The 24,488-nt window shown below is 32.0% G+C and overlaps 1 protein-coding gene and 1 long non-coding RNA gene across 2 annotated transcripts in view; one reads left to right on the top strand and one right to left on the bottom strand.

The window, feature by feature from the left end:
* Positions 1–14,061, bottom strand: part of LOC105363707 (uncharacterized) — a 142,068-nt gene extending 128,007 nt beyond the window's left edge. Inside the window, exons 1-3 of the mRNA XM_011501458.1 lie at positions 13,984–14,061; positions 13,276–13,409; positions 5,194–5,643 (exon numbers count right to left, since the gene is read on the bottom strand). Coding sequence (XP_011499760.1) covers positions 5,194–5,643; positions 13,276–13,409; positions 13,984–14,061 — 662 coding nt within the window. The remainder of the gene's footprint in view (positions 1–5,193; positions 5,644–13,275; positions 13,410–13,983) is intronic.
* A 7,417-nt stretch (positions 14,062–21,478) lies between these two features.
* On the top strand, positions 21,479–21,974 carry LOC105363643 (uncharacterized). The gene is made up of 2 exons (XR_912925.1): positions 21,479–21,589; positions 21,757–21,974. It is a non-coding gene; the product is annotated as an uncharacterized LOC105363643 (long non-coding RNA).
* Positions 21,975–24,488: the final 2,514 nt, after the last annotated feature.

The following is a 24,488-nucleotide window of genomic DNA, read 5'->3' on the forward strand; positions in this document are numbered from 1 at the left end:
CGCGAGCGACCTTTCCCTACGCGCGATGATAAGAATTTGATCTAATGATCCGAAAGGATTCTATTACCTCGGACATTATTGATTCTAATAATAGAATTATCGTTAAAATAGCCTATCAAATTGCGTGAAAAATGCACAAAAGACATATTTCACGCATATCGAGATAAAAATACTTTTAGTTAAATATAATTTTAGATAATAATATGTAATTTTAATAAACGAATAGTGATCTTGCAGAATGTTTAGTTTTCAACAATTCTACCATTAAATTGAATTGCACGAAATTTTAATACGACGCATTAATCAATTTGCGTATGAGCGAGTCCTTTCAATGAATGTAGGACCTTTAAAAACTGACAATTGTAAATGCTAATGTAATATTTGGTTACAGACTCATTGAATTTTCTTCGTGGCTCGAAGCTATTATCGTTTGATAAGCTTAATGAACACCAACTTCTACATACATTCGAAATAAAGCACATTGAAGTTATTAATCGGCGTTTGTAATTGGTGACGCAAGTACGGGAGGCGTGCCACGCACGCTGTGTCTTAATAATTTGAAAGGATGTACGAAATTGACTTCTTTACATGCGTCACAAGTGCCTATACATGAGACGTCCAGCCTACGAACTCATAAAATCACGATTTTAAGCCACTAAATTGACTTCAATAATTACTCGCTGAGCGGAAGTATGTAACCATGAATTTTAAAAGAGCCTATGGCTTAGTTGCGCGTCACTTTCAGTTTACATAAGAAACTAATGCTTCCGTAAATTTTACAGCTTATTACTTGTTAATTCTTTTAAAAAGTTTCTAATTAAGTTAATTTAATATTAAATTGCAAAAGCTCTATTCCCCTAATAAGTCTATATTTTGCAAATATTCTTTAAGCGAATGATAAAGAATAACAGCAAAAGCTTGAAACTCTACTTATTCCAAGAGATGAATTACACTTATATAAAAGCTGATTGAAATTATTAGAAACCTTAAGTGATTATAATTTAATAATATGCGTATGAAAAAGGATTTAAGTACATTCATAAAGTTTATTAATTTTTTTTTATTACTCGTCATTTAATGAATGTACAATCCCTTTCGTTAAAAATTTTACGCGAATGATAATTGATATTCTCAATTAGAGTTCTATTTCCATTAATGAATTAAAAAAAAAATCATAACAATAATAATAGAATAAAAAGAAACTAAGAAAATATGTTTACATAAAAAAAAAATCAAATGCACTTTATGAGAAATGGATGGGAAAGGATTAAGTCATCATCATGTATTTGTCAAATCTCCCATTCGAACATTTCAGATTGATTAACAATCTCCAAAATTTACCATTTATGAAAACACTATACTTTCAAGCCAATAAATAATAGATAAACACAGGTATAATGAATGAGCTTAAATTCGTAAAAAATTTTCGTTTTGACACCATTAGCCAGTAAATGCTGAAGGTAAGCTTCCAGTTATAATTTCACAGCATCCAATTTCGCACCACAAATATCTGAAATTTGCTTATTGATTTGAAGGATTTAATTACAGTGGACTCATCTTTCATTACGCTCACGCTATGATTGATGACCTCTTAACATTAGGCAGCATCAAATCCAACTCGAGTAAGATGTTTCAAAATTTTTGAGAGGTAAATCTCCAAAACTTCCGAAAGCACAAGTGGCTCGACTTTCGATCCACATTCGAATCTGCCGTGTCTTTGCAAAAAATACATTCCTTAAGTAGGCCAACAGCCGCATCCTTCGTGGAATCCGAGTTCGTAGCAGAGTGTTCATTACACGTATCCGCTAAAAAGAAACACGAGAAACGCATTGAAAAAAACCGTTCCTTTGAATGCCCAGTCGAAATACCGTCCCGAATCGACCCTTTCTCCACTCATTCTCTCTCTCACGCACGCGCACACACACACACACACACACACACTCTCTCTCTCTCTCTCTCTCTCTCTCTCTCTCTGACAATCTGCTGCACGCTCAACTCTCTTATCTTGGTAATCTGATTTGAAGGCAGACATAATTTATTTATCCCTAGTGCAACATACAGCATCATCGTTGTTGTCGTCGTCGTCGTCGTCGTCATCGTAGTCGTCATGTTATGCCATCATCATCACATCGTCGTTGTCATCATCATCATCATCATCGTCATCATCATCATCATCATCATCATCATAATCTTCATAATCTTCATTACAGCCCCGATCAACAACGCATTTACGTCTTGTGCACGAAAGTTCGTCAGGGTGCGCAAATACTTGTTCTTCTATGCGCTCTCTCTCTCTCTCTCTCTCTTCCTCCCATTCTCCCTGCCTCCACCCTTCATGATTCGCGCGATTCTCGGCTTCCCCCTCCTCCCTCTATCTATCCCTCTCACGAAACGTATAATGTTAGACACACTCTTGGTCATCTCTCTCTCCCTCTCTCTTTTTCTCTCTAGTTCTCTCGCTCTCTCTCTCTCTCTCTCTCTTTCTCTGTCGTTGTCCGGCCTTGAAACGTATAGTAAGGAATCATTCGTTGAGGCGAGTCAGTGGCCTCTACACTCTTGTATACTTCTTCGTCCTCCACCTCCTCCTCCTCATTCTCCACCTCCTCTTCTTGTCCGAGAGGGAGTCGACCTCGGGCGCGCCAAAGTAGCTATGGCTATACCTTCTATCGTATATACGTACGCTTCATAGGATAAAGGCAAAAGGAGGTAGAGGATGTGCATACGGGATGATGATGATCATCGCCATGCTTATGCCGCGTGCTTCTTCAGCATCCGAGGCGTTATAAGCGATGAGCTTATGCGCGACAGTTGCGCGAGTGCTTGCGTCGGTGAGAAAAATGCGAGGGAAAAACTATTCCTTAAGGTCATCTTATAAATAGATTTGCGCGGGTTATATTTAGTCGCCAAGGGAGCAAAAATGCCCAGCCGAATTGCGATGAGGAAAAGTAGGAAGCGACGAGCGTCATTAATATTTGTTACCGAAGGTGAGGTCTGCGGTGTCGTCCGCGGAGGATTATGCTATGTGCGCTGAGCAACCAAGAGAGAAGAAAGAATACGAGGACGTGAGTATGTTTCGATTTCTGCGAGGAATTCGCTTGATAGTGCGCTGGCACTGCAGCCAGAACGGTGGAGCAGCTGCCAGAGCAGTTTCAGATTATTTTATGTTGGATAATGTTTTTATGGTGGTATTTTCATTGTGTACAAGGAAACGCCTGCGAAGAATTTACGGGCAAACGGATATAGCTAATGAGTTTTCCCATATTCGTTTAAATGTCCTTTAAGAGCGTTATATACACACACACACACACACACACACATATATATATATAGATATAACAAAATGTCAATTAAATATAATAAAATTTAATGGATATTATTATAAAGAGTAATAGCTTTCCGAAGTTTTTGCCAATGCGCTCTTTATCACACGCACACACGCCCACGCGCGCGCTAACACACACCTCTATAAAATATCTTCTAGTCACATTTTTGTGAGAATTACGACTTCACTAAGAATTTCGACATTTAATCGCTTATATTATTATCAAATATAAAATTCTTCTAATCGTGAATTTATATTGGACTATTGTTGTATTGGACTATTACGGCAGATTATATCACTAAGAATAACGTGAATATTTGATAATTTATTATAATAAATTTTTAATTTTAGAATTAATTATATCTCTTGCATAAATTTAAGGATAACCTATTAAAATATTCCTCTTCAAAAATATTTTGCTCCGTAATAGGAACAAATACTATTATTTTATCTAACCATTCTTGAAGTTAATTATGGTTGATTAAATTTTTCAACAGCAAATGATATTGATTATTTACTTAATTCTTTCTAACCATTGAATTAATTTTTTTATGCTAAACACTGTTTTTTTTGTCTTCTTTTTGTTTGTTTTAAAGAAGACGATATAAAAAAGAATTCTTTATTGTGCCTGACTAAAGCAATAAATACGAAAAGTAATTTTGACCTTTCTCATTATAATTAGTAATCTGAGATGTCCCAGTTATCTCTCTGATAATTAAATTATAATTCTATCAATGTCTCTCGACATAGACATTTTTATTTGAAATTAATTCATATTTTTCCAAGCGGATACGTGCATAAAGTACAAAACAGAAAACGACGTCCTAATAATATTACACGCAATAAATAATAGATTTCTTAAGCTATTTATTTACATGTTTTCAATATTATTTTTCATGTATTATATTTTTTCCGTTTTATTCATTTAATAAATTTTCTAAATAAAAAGCTTGACATAAATAAGCGCAACGATCAACAAATATAATATGTTTTAATAACTAAATAATCAACGATCGTTCGAATGATCTCACTCTTTCTCTCTCTCTCTCTCTCTCTCTCTCTCTCTCTGTCTCTCTCTCTCTCATTCATTTCTTTTTATAAAATAAAAACTGTTTAAATTCGAAACTTCAAATGGAAATTAAATAATTGCAAGCTAATAAAATATACATACTTATATATTGAAATTTATTCCTCAATAGATATTTCTTGCATTGTGGTTTACTTCTCTCATTGTTATCATGCTTCATTGCTTAGTTAATGTTGTAGAAAATTTGCCACCCACTTATATTCATTATGGATTGCGTAAAATAAATGACAACGTACGCCATAAAGCAAAAAGTGACGAGCGAAAGAGTCATCGGTCACACCGCCCATCTGAATTTAAAAAATTTCAAATACACTACAGTACATCGTGGTATTATTTCGCAGTGAGAGCCGTATTACACGAACCTGCCCTGCATTATTAAATACATTAACTTCCGACAATTCCAGTAACCTACTGCTGAAAAGCAGCTGAAAATTCGATTCCCGTGTTTCAGCGCCGATTAAATCGTAATATTTTCTTCCAATGGGTTTCTTATTCTGCGAATTTGTACTCAACCGTATCGTTTTTTACAAAAACTTAGTAATGAGCTCTCTCTCTCTCTTTCTCTCTCTCTCTCTCTCTCTCTCTACTCTCTACTCTCTCTGTCTCTCTCTCTCTGTTTTTTGAGATGTTTAAGCGAACATCGCCGTTACGAATTTCCTCCGATATCTCATCATTTAAAATACCAAACTCACGTGGTCATCACTAACCATCGGTCTCGTAACAAGAACAACAGAACCTGGATTGCGCGCAGATTAAATCCGAAATGAATATTACAAGGACCAACCTGCGATTGCGCCTGGCCCGATGTTGATCGCTCTGTAACTCGCTCATCGAGTGCCTCCTGCGCTCGGCCCTCGCTGCGGCCCTGGACTTCCTCTTGCAGGCCGCGGCCTCTTCCTCCAGAAGCGACCTCTCGCTCGTAATCCGGCAGGAAGCCCTGCGGTGATCGAGCCTCCTGCCGTTCGGCTTCTCCCTCGGCAGGCTGCAGTAGAGATTCTGGGAGGGTAATTGGTTCCGCTGTTGGTGCTGCTGTTGGTGCTTGGCCGTCTTACCCTCGGCACCCTTGACACTAAGGTGTTCGCGCAACCAACGGCCGAAGCCCCCTCCGCCGCTCGGCTGGCAAATCGGCTCCATCGGGCTCGTCGCCACCTGCGACGACGGCGACAATGGCAGCGGCAACGACAGCGGCGCCGCGACCTGCTGACAGCTCGTGCCCTTCTCGCCCGATTTGCTCCTGGAATGAGAAAGTAGTGAGTTACCGATACGCCGGAGCTCTCTGTTGGCGATAGTTGACCGTTAGTGGGTAGGCGGCACGCGGCTGATTGATTATAATTAAATAGAATAAACATTGGGACGGTAGAGATTGTAAGTGCTAATGATTTTAATTATGGTGCACACTCATTCTATGACTATTCGGTATATTGTATAACAATAATAATAATAGTAATAATAATAATAATAATAGTTTGAACGAAGTTTTTTAACTATTGTTATTAAAGAAATACAACTTAAGTATAAGTTTCTATTGCTTGGCGGCCGTTATATCGATAAACAAAACAAAAAAAAAAAAAAAAAAGACAAAGACAAAAGCAAACGAAGAGAACAACTTTCCATTAAAATTCTTGTGTTTGGATTGTTTGTGAAACTAATTCTGAGCAGAATTATTGTAATTTTTATATGAAGCTTTACTTGACGAGTACGAGCCACCTAAATATTCATATTTGAATAATTAATGAATGATTTAGAAATAAAAGAAAAAAAAGAAAATCCTTTTTCTTGTTTAAGCCTGACATGATCGAATGTGTTTAATTTTATTTTATATTTTAAAGTGATTAGCGTAAAAATAAATGTAAAATAGATACTCTTTAGATTAATACAATGTATGCACTTATCGATCATTAGTTAAATGCAACAATTATTACATCCATTACATACTTGGATGAATGTTTACATTAATTTTTTCGTTCTAGTTGAAAATCAATTTTATCATTACCCAAAATATATTAAAATATCAGCTTTCAACCTTGTAGTAAATAATATTTTATTCTATCACACCGTTGTGTCATTAAAAATATTAAAAACAACATATTCCTTGTGATCTAATAATAAAATACAATTGTTGTTATGCGATAGTTAATAATCTATTGACATATGAAACACTCGATTTATCTTACTTGTACGAATTTAAATAGTAAACATTATAAGTTAATCTTCGTAAAAGTCTTTTTTGGAAAATAAGGATTTTTTGACATTTTCTCAAAATGAAATTTCACCTGTAATTGTTTTCAATAAAAATTCTCAAACTGGAGAATAATTTTATTAATTTTAGCAATTTCGGTACTGCGTGGAATGCAAAATTTTGGAATTTGATCGATTCGTATCTCTTGTTTATTTATAAAATTGTAAAAAGAAAAATATCTATAAAATACGATCATTTGAAATATATGAAAATCAGCAAGTGGGATATCTCGTGACTTCTCGTTTTTCAAGCGTGTGCGTGTTAAAAATAACGTAGGTGAGAGTAAATGAACATGTACAAGATCGTAAAAAAAAAAAAAAAAAAAAAAAAAAAATTGTGGTTATCTTATAGTAGCCGTGCTATTTATATCGAACCGAATATTTATCACGAATTTAAATAAAACAATTATAAATTGTTTTCCAATATTTCTTATGAATGTTTCTTGCACTTGATTTTAATTATTTCAAGTTATGATTATTAAATTTGAAATAGCAATTATGCAATTGTTGTAATTATCACTGTTTATATTCGGGTTATAAATTTCCTTAAATTTTGCTATAGAAAAAAGCTTAGGAGTCTTTTTACTTATCATACTGTCTTGTCAAGTAACATAAGTAGGAAAAAGAATAAAAATTCAAGTTAATTTCATTTATACAGCATGGAAAAAAGTATGATAAAAAGAGTCGATATCGCGAACTCGTTTTGAATCATCGAAACCTCATTGTCCATCGATTTTTATATTACTGTTTCTACAATTTCATCGATTATGTATAATAAAAAGAAAAAGAAAAATAAAAAAAACAAAAGTAATTCTCGAGGACCGAACGCTGAAAAAATGAGTTGCCCTCTTGGTGTAATGGAAATATAATCCACCAAAAGATGAAGAGTGAAAAGAGAGTATGGAACACAATCCAATTTCACAAGCGATTGACGCTCACCTTTGGAAGGATATACAGTGAATATAGAAAAAAGAGTGATAAAGAAATAGGGAAGAGAGACAGAGAGAGAGATAGAGAGAGAGAGAGAGAGAGAGAGAGACAGAGAGAGAGAGAGAGAGAAAGAGAGAGAAAATTCTCAGAGTCAGAGTCAACTCAAGAAACGTGTCTGTGCTACCAGTTTGCGCTGGGGTCGTTACTATTTTCCTATATTTGTCGTTCGAGTGATTTTTAATTCCGATGTTATGCGCGAAAGAGTAGAAAATACGATATGGAAAAGTACAGTTAACAAAACATTTGGTCAATGCGGCATGTTCATTAAAATTGTCCGCGACTTCCTGTATACGTTTGCACGTGTATACGATGAAATAAATTAAAATTCTTCTCTAATGACTACTAAATAATAATGATAAGTTTACAAAAGTTTTAAGAAGCCAATATGAGATGGAGTGATCGAGGATATTGATGGATCAACTTCATGACGATTTGTTCTGTTTTTTTCGTTTTTTGTTTTTTAAATTTTACATAGATGGCAAATGAAATTATTATATTATGTAAAGCTAATTGAAAACTTAAGCATTAATACATAATTTCTAATATGTTCTTAATTATTTACTTACTTAATATCATGTATATTTTTGATGTAATGCCGACTCTTAAATCTCTACAACGAACGCAAATTTTCATCAAAAATTATAATTTATAGTGCAATTAGTAACCAATTACTTGCAGTTACTATACAATAATAGTTGTTAATAGTATTGTTATTATTGCACTCTTAATGGTATTTCAATTATATTTAAATTAAAATTCGTATAAATCATTTAGACAGTACATCAAGATGATATCACAACATTAATCTTTTAAATTAAATTAACTTTACAACAAAACGTTAATTTTTCCACTTAATAACTTCCGTGAAACTCATACTTTTATAAAGGACAAAAGAATAAATTTTAATATCTAGTGAAAGTTTCTTTAGTGGTGAACGAATTTAATGAAAACAAAAAAACAAAAACAAAAAAAAAAAAGCTAAAGTGAAGAAAGAAAGAGAAAATAAAATAAATAATAAAATGAAACAAAATAAAAAAGAAAAAGAAAATGAACAAGAGGAAAGAGAGAAAAAACTTGATATTACAATGGATATAATAATTATTGTAGAATTTAATAAAAAAAAAATGACAGGGTATATTTAAAAGGACAAGGTCGTAAAAATATTATATGATTATATGCCTTATTTAATAAGTGATCATATCATAATTTTTAATTTCAATTATTATTCAGAGTGAACATTTCACGATACAATATAAACTTAAGCGCATTGTTTTTAGAAATGTCGATGGCTCCAAACGTGCCATTAATATTGCAAATTATTTGAAAAAAAAAAACAAAATAAATAACTCGCTAAATAACGACGAGCTATATTCGTAATTTATGAAAATTTTATTTCGATCGAACCTAAAACAGCCATCTCCTTATTACACGTCGACATTACATTATTATAAACATTATTCCGAATTTAAATAATTATTATTGGTATGGCGCTATTGTTGGATAATATCGTGCATCGATTCAGTTGCCAAATTAACATTTTTGTTAAAGATTAAATAGGAGAGGTTGGATGATTCAGGTGCTTTACCATCTCAGAGTTAGTCAGTTACAACAAATGTAAATCAGCTCATTATCATCTTCGGTCCTTCTTTGTCATGAAATGCAACGACTTTTATTAATTAAAGCCTTTCGAATTAAAGGACCCATCCAATATCAAATCTCAAACGCGATGAGCATGTGGCCGTCTATTCTGGAAATTCATCAATACAGACTCTAACTTTTGCTTACTAAATAAAATCAAATTTAACGGAAATTCCGATTAACATGCCGAGCAGCCAATGGAGCCAAACTCGCGCATATAAAGCCGTATTCGCAGCTTTATACTCGGCCATAAAATGCAACGCAGTGCATAAATATCCGTAAGCTTGGACGGCACATGAACGCGTGGCCGAAAAAGCGAGCGAGGCTGTATGGAAGGGGGCGATGGTGGGTGATGGTGGGTGGGAGGGGAGGACTCGGCGCCCGCCACGTCATTCTGTACGCCGGTCAGCGCAAATAAAACTCTCCTCGTCTCGCACAAGTTTCATTCATTGCGAAATCGGGAGCAATCGGACCGGCCCAAGCAGCCGGCAGTTCGCGGCGCAATGCACTTTCGTCCACTCGCCCATCATCCATCTGCCCCATCGCTCCAATGGTATCCGGCCGAGTGCCCGTGTACGGGATCATAGGGACACGGAACTGGCCGCCCGCCTGCAAAAATCCCGGCCGATCGGTCGACTTTCTCGACTCGAACGCGCTCACGCAAAACGATGGGCCCCCGGGGCGGGGGGTGGAGGGCGGGGGCGACGAAGAAGGCCGCCGAGGAGAGGAGGGAAAAGGTATTGCGAAAGGGCCCCTTGAGGCATTTGGGACAGCGTGACCTTGACAAGGTCAGAGCTGCTTCTGGCCACAGCCGCGCGACGGGAGGAGCGCTGAGAGGTAGGCGCCAAGCCGGACGGGAACGATGCTTTTCTCCCGAGCGTAACGGGCCGCAAGGGGATGGGTTGGGCTGGGGCGGGAGGGGAGAACGATCGTTCCATGATGGCCGTCGGTTGGATGCGCGGGCAGGGAGGCGGGCGAGTCATTGAGCCGAGCTTGCGACGCGCGCACATATGTAGGCTGGCTCGCGCCGCGCAACCAACGTCATGTATTACCCTGTATTACGTTACTAATGTATACGTAAAGTCGTGGAAACCGGTTTTCGGGTTGCCTGCTCTCGTATAACACTGAAATGCTTTTCGGACACGGTTTGTCGGGCGAGAAGGGGTGGCCGGGAGGGTGGGAATACGCGATACAGAGAGAGAGAGAGAGATAGCGCGTGCGCGTTATGTGTGCGAGAGCGCCTGTAAGTAACGAGAAACTGTTACTTTGGCATCTTTTTTTCTTCTCACTTTTTCTTTCCACTATATATATTATATATATATATATATATATATATATATATATATATATATATGTATGTATATATACGTATATGTATATCTTTTTACCCCTCGTACTCTGTTCCTTAATCTCACTACGATGCTCTCTTTTGAGAATTTGACCTTATCGATACCGGACGTTCGCTGCTTATACAAAGTATAAACATTTTGAAAGCTCGCCCCAGACGTCTTAAATCTTACTCAAGATGGAGATCCCTGGCACGTGCATTATGTTTTCTAATTGACAAGTATTAGATATTTTATGCTCTTGCACCAAATGCACGTATATCATTTACCTATACATAGAGAGCCGTAGAGGAATAATAGGAATTCGTACGAAAAAATAAATAATCCGAAGGCTCATAATTACTATTTCAGTTTTTTCATTATTACGATCTATCGATTGTACTAAATTTATAATTACATATATAGAAGGATTATTAATTTACAATTATATTAGTATCTCTAATAGTATCGCATGTATATAAATATTGCATAAATATTGACTTGATTGGTCATTACAACATAAAATGTTTTTTTTTCTCTTTTTTGTTAAGTCAACATTCGTTGAGTGGATATGATAGTCATGCGATTTTCCAGACTTTTCTTGGTTTTCTTGGTCCACAGGATAGATTAAGAATAAAAAACCATATCAATAGCACCAAATTTTACAAAATTCAAAATCTTTAGTTAAAATTAAGAGACTTAAATAGAAGAATTTTTAACGATTAAATATATGGGCGTCAGTTTCTATAAAAATTAATTCTATACGAATATGAAAGAAAGAGTATAAGAATGTACGACTCTATGCGTTAAAACGTAGAGTTTCATATATTTACATATAATTACGTTGGACGCCATGACTATGTTAAAAGTATGAAAAATAATAAGAAAAAATTAAGCAAAACACCGATGCTACATTACAGATGTCCCGCGTCCTTAAAAAGTGACGCGAATATTTAAAACTTTCAAAACCCATAGCCGGTTTTAACACGCATTGGATAAATATTGAAGTGAAGGAGAGCACGCAATAATCCAAATAATCCATTAAAATCCTTTTTGAGAACGGGACTCGAAAATATTGCTTTGAATTCTATTGGGATGCCTTATTTTTTTTTTTGTTTTTTTTTTTTTTTTTGTTTTGATTATTATTTTTTATTCTCTCCGCCGATACCTTCTACACGCAAGTGGCAAGTGGAGTTTGGGTTGGGGCGTCCTTTGAATAATGATACTTAATAAGCGATGAGCTTGGCTTTACATTGACGTGCCAAATGTGTAAATCATTTCTTCACTTTCCATCGCGATAAGCGAGAAACTCTTTCTTTTTGTAAATATACTTGGTCACGTAGTTAGATATCAAAATTTCATCGGATTACAATGATGACATACATGAGCGTACGCTTCCGTTGCATTGTCGTTGTTAAAGGCCAATCGGTAACCGGTAAAACTGTATTTCTGTGTTAAAGGTAAACGAGACCGAGTGAAAAACGGTTGACGTACGTCATTTACACATGGGAGCACCGTTAGAAGGTCATGTTGAAAAGGACCGATATAAATTGATAAAATTGTAAGTGTAAAATGACGAGAGGAGATGAAAGATAGGCGATAGGATTTAATATTATCGTTTGTAATCGCATTTTGAAAATCATTTCGAATGCTTTTTAATCGATGGTCATTATGTTGGCTTTACGGTCAAGATTTTGGTAATTTTTATATCGTCATTGAGAGCCAATAGTATTTATATATTCCATTATTAAGCAAGTACTTTGAAATATGCCTATCGCGATAAATGCGTTAAAAAGAAAAAATAATATATAAATAAAAAATATCAAATACTTTTCAACGAAATTTTGATATTTAACGCAAAGTCTACGGCTAATTTTATAGGATTAATCTTTAAGTTATAATTATAAAAAAAGATTTTAATCGACGAAAAAGACAATTATATCGATAGATAAAATTGCTTTAATTTTATTAACATTAGTAGTATTTTTGGCATTATAGTGTAACACTATTTTATTTTATTTTCTCAGATTGTATTAACGATAATCAAAATTGTCATGTTCGATGGAACATTTCCCTATGACAATTGAATGAAATTTACGATAAGGAAAATTGAAACAGCTCGTAATGGATTAAGGAAGACAGGCAACCTGTTATGTGCGATAATACTTAATAATAATTATAATTTGTGTAGAAAAGCACAATATTACGAATTAAGGGAATTCTCATTTTAACATCAACGTGCATTTAAATTATATAAAAAATAATTATTAACATATCGCAATCAATTATTATCTTGGCAATCCATGCAATTATTGTATAAAATATCGTGAAGTTATTTGAAATTTTTACTGATCACAGTACCGTGAAAAACATGATCAATAAATATAAAGTTGTAAGGAGTTTGTCGAGCGATAAAAGTTCATTCATTTGTACGTTCGATATTTATGTCGAGAATTATATAATTAATTAATGGCCAATATAAAATACCAAACTATATGATCGAACATTTATATGTGAAAGTAGTCTTAGATGCTTTTAAAACTTTCAAAATTTCTGCAGCAGTTTTGTAGTATGAGAGCGAACGATTTCCTTATTTTCCTATGATTCGGAATATCCCTGATAATTTGCTTAAAGGACGTCTTAAGTGGATTGAGAGGCGCATACGTAAAACAAACCTCTTTACATAATTACTACTATAATTACTTTCTTGTAAAATAATGTTATTAAAGATATCGTAAGAGCCGTTTGAACCGGTAGGATTTCTCAGTCCTTTTCTACAAGGAGTTATTGAGGTAAGCCTCGCTTCAACCTGAATACAGAGATTAAAAGTTCATAAAACAGTTTGTGCTGAAAGGCCTCCCACGATTTTCAAGTCCCGAGACTGGCGTTATAACTTGAAAATATGCAAAACCATCATCAGCGGCTGTCATTTAAGCCGAGTTATTTTTAGTTCGATTAAAATGCAGCACTCTCGATCCCCAATCCCCAATCCCCAATCCTTCTTTGTGATCCAGCGAGCAGAGTCTCGCAAGAGATGGGCGTCGCGATAAAGTAGTGGCATCGGAAAGCAGCGTCATTAGCAAAAGGGACATTCGCAGAAATAAATCGAGACCGCTTGAAGAAAAGAAAAAGGAAAGGAGAGCGCCTCGTTCGACAATAGAGTCGTTTATGGGCCGCCTTAACACTTTCCTGCTCGTGCTGCTCAACCCTGAAAAAAAGGACTCCTCGCGTGCTGGTGCCGACGAATTCGCGTGTCCCGATTAAAGGCGACACGCGATCACCCGTCGTCCGTCACAGGGGCACTTCATCGCAAGCCAAACAAGCGCTCGCTTATAAATCCCCGTTAACAAAGCGGGCTCCCATCGGCTACCACCGGCTCCCACCGGCTCCCACCGTGGCATCTGCTGTCTTTCTTCCTTGTCTCCTCCCTCGTCTCCGCGTCCCACTCCACCGCGACCCATCGCTCACCACAGCACATACTCGCGCGTTCCGAACGGATCAGACAATGTCATCCATCAGAGGCTTCGTTACAAACTCGAGCGTCATACTTCTGCAGCCTCCGCTATACTCTGAAAACAAACAATCCGCTCTCTATCTCTCTCTCTCTCTCTGTACCTCGGTCGAGCGCAGTGTCAGAGGTCACAGGGTAAGATTTTGTAGTTTAACGGTACATTGTCCGTCTGCAGCGGCTCTCTTATCCTACATACACATCCATGGAGGACAGAATTGCTTTGTTTAATTTGCGCGCGCACGTGAGTATGTATGTTTGTGTTGCGGGATACGGGGAAGGGACAATGTATAGATCATAGGAGGTATAGAACTAAAATCTCGTTGCGTCATACCATCTCCCGTGCGCTAATGATACGAACAAGGTGCCGGATATCTTCTCGAGGATCTATGAACCCGTTCTCTCTTTCTCTCTCTCTCTCTCTCTCTCTCTCTCTCTCTCTCTCTCTCTCTATCTATCTATCTATCTATCTATATATCTATCTATATATCTCTCTGTGTCTCTATCTCCATTTCTTGTATGACTCATGATCCGTTGTGTGAGCCAAAGTATGTTTATACGTCTCGCGCAGGTCGTAGAGCAAGCAATATCATGTGAGAAAGTGCATATTGGCTTTTTTTGCTCTACATGTACTACGTGCGTCTATTTGCTCTGTATAATCTTTTTTTTCTTATTTAATGTGACTATGCAACACTAAATGTATAAGTGAGTCGATTGTTTGACGCTTTATGATGGACCAAAATTGCTTTGGAACTGGTCACGAGGCCATCCAAACAAACAAAAAAAAAACATGAAAACATGCGCGACAATGACTTTTTTCATTTTTTCTCTCCGATAATATTCCGATTTATAAATATACCTTGAGCTTCATAAACGATGAAACTTTCGATTATTATGTATTGTCATGTTTCTTTATAAATTGACAATCAAGATATTAATTAATTATTGAATTCTAATAATTATATTCTATTATCATTTATATATACTCTATTTTCATTTTCAAATATAGCCTAAAGTGTAAAATATCCTTCTTGAAATTTAATCCTTCTTTTGAAATCTATAACAATAATAATATCGAAGTAATGTTCAACTACTACAATAAAAGCAGTATATATTGATGAACGGCTGGTCAAGGATGTTTCAACTAAAATTTTATTATTATTGATGATAAAAGCATTTATCTGTAATTTCACGTATTTTCAGGTATTTTGAGGTATTTTTTTTTTTTTTTTTTTTACTGTCCTAATGTGCAATTTGCACTGTTCCATATGTAAACAAGGAAACTAATCCTCCAAGCGTAACATTGCTCGCAAATATTAATTATATCAAAAATAATGCTTATAATACACAATCGTTTATACAATTTTTTAGTCATGCATTTTTAATCATATTTTATAAAATATAAAAGTACAAAAAATTAAATTAATCGTAATTGTAATATCACATTATTAAAGGTAGTTATTTAATTATGTAAATATAAATTACTAAATAAATCATTAATACTACAAGATAAAGCACTTTTATTTTAATTGAAAATACCTAGCAAATGACTAATGTTGATATAATTTAAAAATTTCTCGTATGAATCAACATGAAAGCAAGAAAAAGGAATTAGAAATGTAATTAGAAAGCCAATGAACGGGAGTAGCTAGAGAATAGCTACTCATGATCTTTATTTGCCTTTTAATTATGAAATTCTGTCTTAATTATTTCAGTTGTAATATAATAGTTAGCATTTTTTTTATTTAATATACATACACGCACATAAAGATCAAATCACACACAAGCGCGCATAATATTCAATAAGATTTATTTTTTAGATTTTTTGCTTATGATTATATATTTTTCTATTATTTTGTATGTATAATTATAAATTTTGCTGAAGATAAAACGTTTAAAGGCTGTCGATATTCCTTTGTTTATCTTATTACAATATTTTAATTTGATTGAATTCAATATGTTCATTACTAATCTTCTATGTTTATAGCACATATATTTGTGTTTAATAATAAAAATTAAAAAATTATCTATTAGCATGAATTTAATTAAAATACAAAATCAGTTTATGAATATTATTTTATTGATTAATGATGCATTCCTCCTTCTCTCCCTTCTCTCTCGATAAAATATAAAATAATTTTTCTTTACTAGTATTTTTTTTTTTTTTTTTTTTTTTTTTTTTTTTTTTTTTTACTGTTTGACTTGTACTTGTTTTACATGTTGACCTTACCGTATTTATATAATCTGTGATAAAATCCGTAATTTAAGCACAGATATAAATGCTCTCCACCTAATAAATGAAAAAATATTTTACTTAACTAATCAATTTTTAATCCAATGTAAAATATAATTCAATAGATATTTTAATTTGCAGTAAAAATTCTAATTTTAAGAGATTGCTAGGTATCATTAATCAATTAAAAGTGAAGCAAGATAATAACGATAAACTAATGTTTCGATTAGCTAAGCTTAAAAAATATAATTAGTTAATAACATATTATAAGCTGACGCATAATGCTTTTATTTGAATGTAGGAGTATCTCGATGGAATAGAGTGAATTTTTACTTCCAATTTATGAAAAGAAAATATTTGAAAATTTTTGACAATCACTCCCATGCCGAACAACCTCTTTTTATATAATATAAAGTAAGGTATATGAGATTTTATATAGAATCAAGATAAATTAATTAAGATCATTTCCCTCCTAGGCAAGTATTTAAATTCACATTAATTGTAAAAGTAGAAATATATTATTATTAACAAAATAATAGTAATAATAATAATAATAATAATAATAATAATAATAATGATAATAATAATGTGTTGTGTTCGCAGTTACCTTGAATAGGAAATAATTTATCAATCAAAATCCTAGATATTTTATAATGAATTAATACAATAGTGATATTAAAAGGTGATGAGCTGTTATCTATACAATTGGATTGAAGCTTTAAAAAAATCTTATTAAATTAATATAGAACAACAAAAAGGATAGATTTTCCATTTGAAACGAAACGTTAATACAATTTAGATTTAATGAAAGAGATAGTATTGAAATCGTATTTAAAATTGCAGGAGTTGTAGTGAAAGTAGAGAAAGAAGATCGTTGGTACGTAATGAAGAAAGATTATGAAATGTAATCATTGACAGATGAAATTAAATAGCTGATTATGCATTATGAATTTTTTTTAAAATACGTTTAGAAAAGTATGAGATGAGATATAATATGTAGCGTTGGTCAAGTATCAAATGGAAAACAAACAACAACAAAAATAATCAAAGATTAATATTTGACACCTCATTGTTAAAGAATTATTTGCATTAGGAATAAATATAATTGCTACGAAATATATATTATTCGGCACCATAAATCGAATAAAATAGAAAATCGAAACTTTAATATGATATCGTTAAATGTGAAATCATTTATATGCAGTTATTTATTACTCCACTACCACATTCATGCTCATGATGTAGATGGATTATATAGATATACATTTGCAAATCATTGGCAAAAGGTATGTATGTGTTATTCTTAGCAGTGAGTCATAAACACTTAAAATGGAATTTAAGCGTAAGAAAAATAATTTGACCAAACGTATAGTCTTATGGAACTTTTAATTCTCATCAAATATTTAAAATTTTCGAAGTCCTTTCGTAAATTCGCTATTATTAACTGCTTAAAACTGTAATAACTACTGAAAAGAACTTGATTGGTGAATAAAGCAAGAGCAATTATTTCAGCAGTTGGGGATGAATATTTTAAATTAGTCATTCAAATATTCACATCGAATACCTAAGATTAAAGAGGTGAGCATATTTTATTATGGATTGTAAGAAATAAAAAAATTTATAAAAGACAACAAAAAAAAAAAACATTAAAATAATGCAATATCGCGTGTTTTCATGTAATAAGTATCATTATAGATTAGAATAATCACTGATGGATGTTGATTTCTGAATAGCTTTATGTTTAGGAATAGTAATAATAAAATCAGAGACGCGTGTTCGAATGACCTGAATTCTATTTAAATTTAATCATAAGATAAGGCATATTTTCAAAATTGAAATTACGCAAATAAGAATCATAATCAATGTTATAAAGTGAATTACAATTTCATTTAATTGCTGAAATGACGATGCCATATAAATAAAAGTTTATCGTGTAAAAACATATAAATCAATTGGGATGGTTCGTTTAGAATATTGACGAATGGAACAAAGTAATATTCGCTGATTTAAGAAACTTCAAGAAGCAAATATTTCATCTCTTTGCTGAATTTACACCTTTCACTTTTCATTAATTATGTCTCCAACTACAATGAGCAAGATGTATTCAATATAAAACAGATTAAAATCCATAATTCTATCAATATTGTTTTTAGATTGAAATTTCAGTTATAATGTAATATAAAATAGTGGTATGAAGTATAATATATATATATATATATATATATATATATATGTAAGTTAAAATAAAGATAGTAAATATTTATTATATGGTAAATATTACATTTTTTAATTATCAGTTTTTTAAAAATACATTGTACATGCCAAATATATTTAATGTTTCCATTTTTATTTTAAGTCAATAAATAAATTCAATTTGTTATTTTAAATAACTATCAATTATTGTAAATAGAATATTTATAAAATAAGCAACAGAGATTGTAAAACATCATTCGCAATTACTTCACTTAATTTTCACTTCTAAATAATATAAAAGGAGTTCTTGCAAGCTAAAAGTGCCATTTGAGTTAAAATGAAAAAATCATTTAATAATTATTATTCTACCATATCAAAGTTTATAAGTAATGATTGTAAATATAAAAAAATATATTAAAAGCACGAATAAAATAAAATGCTTAAAGTCGTTTTGTAAATTTTGAATACATACTACGTAAATTTTTTTTATCGTTTTTACTTTATATATGTAAATGTATTTTATTAAGTTTAATCGTAAATATTTTATGAAACTTGCAATAATATAATAATGTAATATAATCATATTTTTTATTGATATGCTAGTAATAACAAATTTTCTTTATTTTGCTACTAAATTTCTGTAATGAAAAGCTTTAGTTTTAATGAATTAATTTGGTTTCTTAACAATTATTATTTGCATGCAATATTTCGTTCAAAATTTTTCAATTTCATTAAAATTAAAACTTTTTTTTAGTAATTTTTCTCCTATTTTGTTTTAGATCAATAATATTTAACGAAATTAATCAAAACTTTATTCCTTCTTTTCTTTTATTATCTATTCGGAATTTAAATCTGTAAATGAATACTTACATACACTTTTAGTATATATTTTATTTGCATTACCGAAGAGATTTATTAATTAATGTACATTTGAAACCGGATAATAAATTATCATTGAGAAATTATATATATATATATATATAATGAAATTAATAAAAGAATAAACAAAAAATATATAGACATATTATATAAAATGATGTCAATTATATAAAACAATTATATAATTAGTAGAATTAACAATGGAGTTTAAAGTAAAATAAACTGAATCATCAGAATCTTATCATATTTCAATATTATATTTTAATAATGATTTCGTTCGATAAAAATTATTATGTATTTAATTTTTAGATCTATTTATAAATGTATTTATACAAACATATGTGATAGTGTTCAAGAAAATAAATATGCATGTGCCTTTCTTATCAGAGAGTTAAAATGATAACACTCGCATTGATCGTAGCCATGCGTGAATAATAATTAACGTAAGTAAATTTAGGCGATAAAATAATATAAAAAGAGGAGGAACTGTGAATTTAGTTTAGCAATTTCAATAGTTACCATGGCTTCCTTACTTTTCTTTATTGTATCTCTAACTATGGTTTTAACTGTTTCAGCTTTACCAGAAAATTTTACCGGTAAGTTAATAATTATTGCCAATCGTTAATACTCTAATCATCATTTAGATATCATGTGTAAAATATTGAATTTTTTTTTTATATTTGCTTGACTTTAAAGATAAATAATTATTATTCTTTTAAAATTAAGCTATAAAACTTTACCAATTGTAATATATATATATATATATATATATATATATAATCACAAAGTCCAAATTTTTCTACCTACTTCCATGTATTTATATTAATATTAATTATCATAGGCAATATTGTATTTATTTATTTATTTATATTTAATGACTTAATGCGTATTATTAGCATCTTTACATTCAGTTTATGTAGATTTAGTACAATCCAAATTTCAAACGAATCTGTGAAACTCATTATTTCACTGCTTATATGTTCACATTCGTATCTCAATTACAATTTATACAATCCTACTTAAAATAAGTAAAATAATTTCGTTAAAAAACAAACTCACTCGTGCTCACACTTAAGTTAATTTTCTTCAACATACTCGAGTAATCATAATAAACATGTCGTCGTGTAATAGTAACATAATAAACGGCACATTATCATTTGTGTTTTGTAAGTTAGCGAATGATGTCGAATCCTGTCGACGATCTACAGATTCTCCCTCTTTCGAGCGATATCAATTTTCTTTAACCTTTTTACAACTCGTCCGAAATAATGGCAATTCTTAACAAATCATAAGAGTAAAATTATTTTATGAGTAATCTTTAAAGCAAATGGTGTATTACATATTTCGCGAATTCACAGTCACGAATTAATTGTAAACTTTTGTATGTAAAGTGAATGCAACATGAAAAATAATTTCTCGCCATATTTACATTCAAATATAATATCTCAGCGATATTTCTAAAGAATTTATAGACGCTTTCGTAAATAAGTGCAATAATATTAATTGAAATTGAATAGAACCTTCAACGAGCTTATTGTACTCCAACTTATGTAATTTAAATATTTTTGTTAGTTTATAAACATTTGACTCACCCTGCTTTGATAAAAACTCCAGCGAGTGATTAGAGCTGCTCTTGACTTATAAGTACACCTCTTACTAACCAACACTTCAAGTCGGTAACGAGCACTGCATATATATATATATATATATATCAAATGCTAACAAGTTGCTAAGTGTTAAATATTTTAGAGTGCAATCGATAGAAAGTATATCTCTATTAGGCTAAGCTAAGCGCGTAACTACTTACTCCTTACTCTTTATTTGTTACTTCGCAATACACTTTATACTTGTTATGTTAAAGCAAAGGTTTGCAAGATTTAATTTTGCAAAGTCAATGTTTATCAATTTATTGAGTTAATTATTAATAATAGAGATCCGTAGATGGTACGGCGGAGGGTGAGGGGGAAGGTTGGGTGAGTGGGAGTTAAGAAATAAAATTAATTTTGCATTAATGCTTTGATTTGGAATAAATTTATGGACAAATAAATGAGGGATAAAATTTTCATTATTTATTTGACCATTTATTCGATTTACTTTATTATCCAATTTAGGCATTAATGTTTTTCAATGTCATTTACAGTTGGTACTGTGACAAGTGCATTGCCACCAAAAGTTTGTGAGTTTAATTTAAAATAATTTTATTCAATATTGACTATTCTTTCTCTCTCTCTCTCTCTCTCTCTCTCTCTCTCTCTATCTATCTATCTATCTATCTATCTATCTATCTATCTATCTATCTATCCATCTATCTATCTATCTATCTATCTATCTCTATATCTCTAGATGACTATATGCAAGGAGATAAATGCCCAGGAATGACATTTTTCAATAATTGCAACTTATGTTTATGCAATCAGAGCAATCATTTTGCTATTTGCACACGTATTAAATGCCCAAAAAATGGTCCTTGAAGAGGTAATTGAACTTGAAGGTCCTTGAATGGTAAATTTTCAATTTTTATTTATTTTATATTGAGTGCTTGAATAAACAGGTTACGCTGCCTTGTGGCTAGTTTTTATTCTTTACTTCAAGCTGTCCTATTCAATTTACATAAAATCCAACCGAAATGCCTAATGTTTGTTCAGATTTTAAAAATACATACATTTAAAAAAACAATTATTTTATTTTTAATTCACGAGTACAGAAATTATAAAATATATAGTTTGTACTTGTAACAAAGTTAAGTATTATGTAAATATTAATATCTTTTTATTTTTGTTATTTAACAGACTTTCATTGAGCCAAAAATGAAATATTAGACAAATCTTTAATCCTAAATGTATGATATTATAATCTAATAACTGTTAATAAAAATTTAATCGAACAATCTGTATAATTCTATAAAGATATGCTTTTTTTCTTTTATATTTTTTACAAGATATTATTTGTAACAGTGTTTTTGTTGTACATGTTTCAGAAATTTGAAATAAATTAACTTTCTTAAATTAAAGTTAGCCAAACATGTATATATTTGATTTAAGTAATGTAAAATTAACAATGGCTTATTAAAAACAAATACAAAAATATGAATCTATTAGAATAATATTGTAAAATATTGCCCACAACAACAACAGCAACAACAACAACGGGAACAATAAAAATAATTTTTAATTATATATTAAATATAAGAACTTATTATTAATATAATAACTGTAACAAATTAAATAAAATAACTCATATTTCATACATTTTTCAGGTTCATTTTATATTAAATTTGTAAATGAATAAACTTAAATTTATCATGTAACGTCTCTTTAATGTCCAATATTTTAAACTGAAAATATTTGTAAAGGAAGTTTCTTCGGTATGATTCATTGCTCACGTACTGTGGTGAACAGTATTCTCGTTTTCATACAAATGCTTTTCGCACAGGCCAAGGACTTTCCAAGAGCAGAAGTTTACCACAAATTAGTTAGATCATTTTATTTCATCATTGTGGTATAATAAAAATGACTTTAAATTATCACTCGGCAGATGTGGATTACTATATATAACTAATGTTGCAAATTAAAGAAAATTATATCATTAATAAAATCAATTCTATTTTTGTCAGACTTTGTAACATGAAAGCATCAAAAATTTGTGATTTCCTTTAATCAAAAAGAATTTCGCTCAACATAAATTATTTGTTATTTCAAATTTATTATATCTATAACAGAATTATAATTAATCACAATTTCATCATTTGTTGTAAAGCTGAATGTATTAGCTAACATTATAAAAATCAATAATAGTTATTAAAAACAAAAAAAAAAACAGTATTAAATTTAGTTATAATTTAATAGTAATTTCCCTAAGAATTTTTGAAAATCTATAATTCTAATAAAATATGTATTACGATTATTGTAGCTTTTACTAGTAAATTAATGAATTTAAGTGCATTCAACTAGTCCTAATAAAAAAAAATTACTTAGTTATAGCTCTCCATACAAAATTCATTTAATAGTAGTTAAATATATCTTGTTTTTGTTCTTGTTTTTTTGTTCTTGTTTTTTTGTTTTTTTTTTTGTTTTTTTTTTTGTTTTTGTTTTGTTTTTTTTCTTTAATGAGAAGTAAAGGCTTAAATGAACGGTAATTGAGTCAAGAATCTGCTCGTAAATCATTGACTTCCCGACTAAAATCACTAGGCTATTCGTGGGCAAGACTAGCAATTTTGAAGGCAAGATATTAGTGGCGTTCCATCTGAAATAAACTTGCGAATTAATAAAAAAGCGAAACGTGATTTGGCTCGGTCGACGATGTGCAAGCATTCTCGTGATCATCGTCTCAAGACGATTTTAGTCAATAAAAGAAGTAGGGATGAGTTTGTGGGCGTAAGCAGAGGTGGAGGAGGAGGAGGAGGAGGAGGAGGATATAATGACCGTCAGTAAATGGCCAATTGGATAAGAATAACGATAGTAACATTGCGTAATGTCGAAAAATGTAAGTTAGCAAGAAAACTGGCTATGGAAGGTATTATGGGCTGGCCGACAAACTTGAGCGAGAAGCAAAGATAAAGACGTTGATGAGGAGAGAGAAGAGCAGTGGTCGCACACGAGAGAGGTCGCTAGGAAGCTTGATCAACAATTTACAATGAGGGAGGGAAGATGTTGTGGCTCGAGTCACCGGTGTATCACACGACGTAACAGCCCCACGTTCATGCCATAGTCACAATGTGCCTCAAATGCCGTATTTTAACAGTTTTGGCTAGAGTTCGTCCTTACTACTGGGATAACTTGTATTAAATCTTGGCATTTTTTTTTCTTCTACCGTGGTCTCAAATTCTCTCTATCTCTCCTCGTATGCATCTCCGTTCCTATAATGTACATCTACTCTTTCGTCTAGAACTTTTCGTTCGTCCTTCTCGCAAGCACAACGTACGCCAACGTGTAGTTTTAAGCGCGCGAAATGCCGTGTGACTTTTCAAATTTTCGAACACCGGTGTTTAGAGGTGTGTTTTGCGGTGTGTTTAGAGCCACCGAAAGCCAAAGGCTGCGTGGGTGTGTGCGTTTATGTTATTAAAATAGAACTATTAG

This window comes from Ceratosolen solmsi, unplaced genomic scaffold, assembly GCF_000503995.2.
Source record: "Ceratosolen solmsi marchali unplaced genomic scaffold, CerSol_1.0 scaffold3, whole genome shotgun sequence".
In the NCBI taxonomy this organism is placed as follows: Eukaryota; Metazoa; Arthropoda; class Insecta; order Hymenoptera; family Agaonidae; genus Ceratosolen; species Ceratosolen solmsi.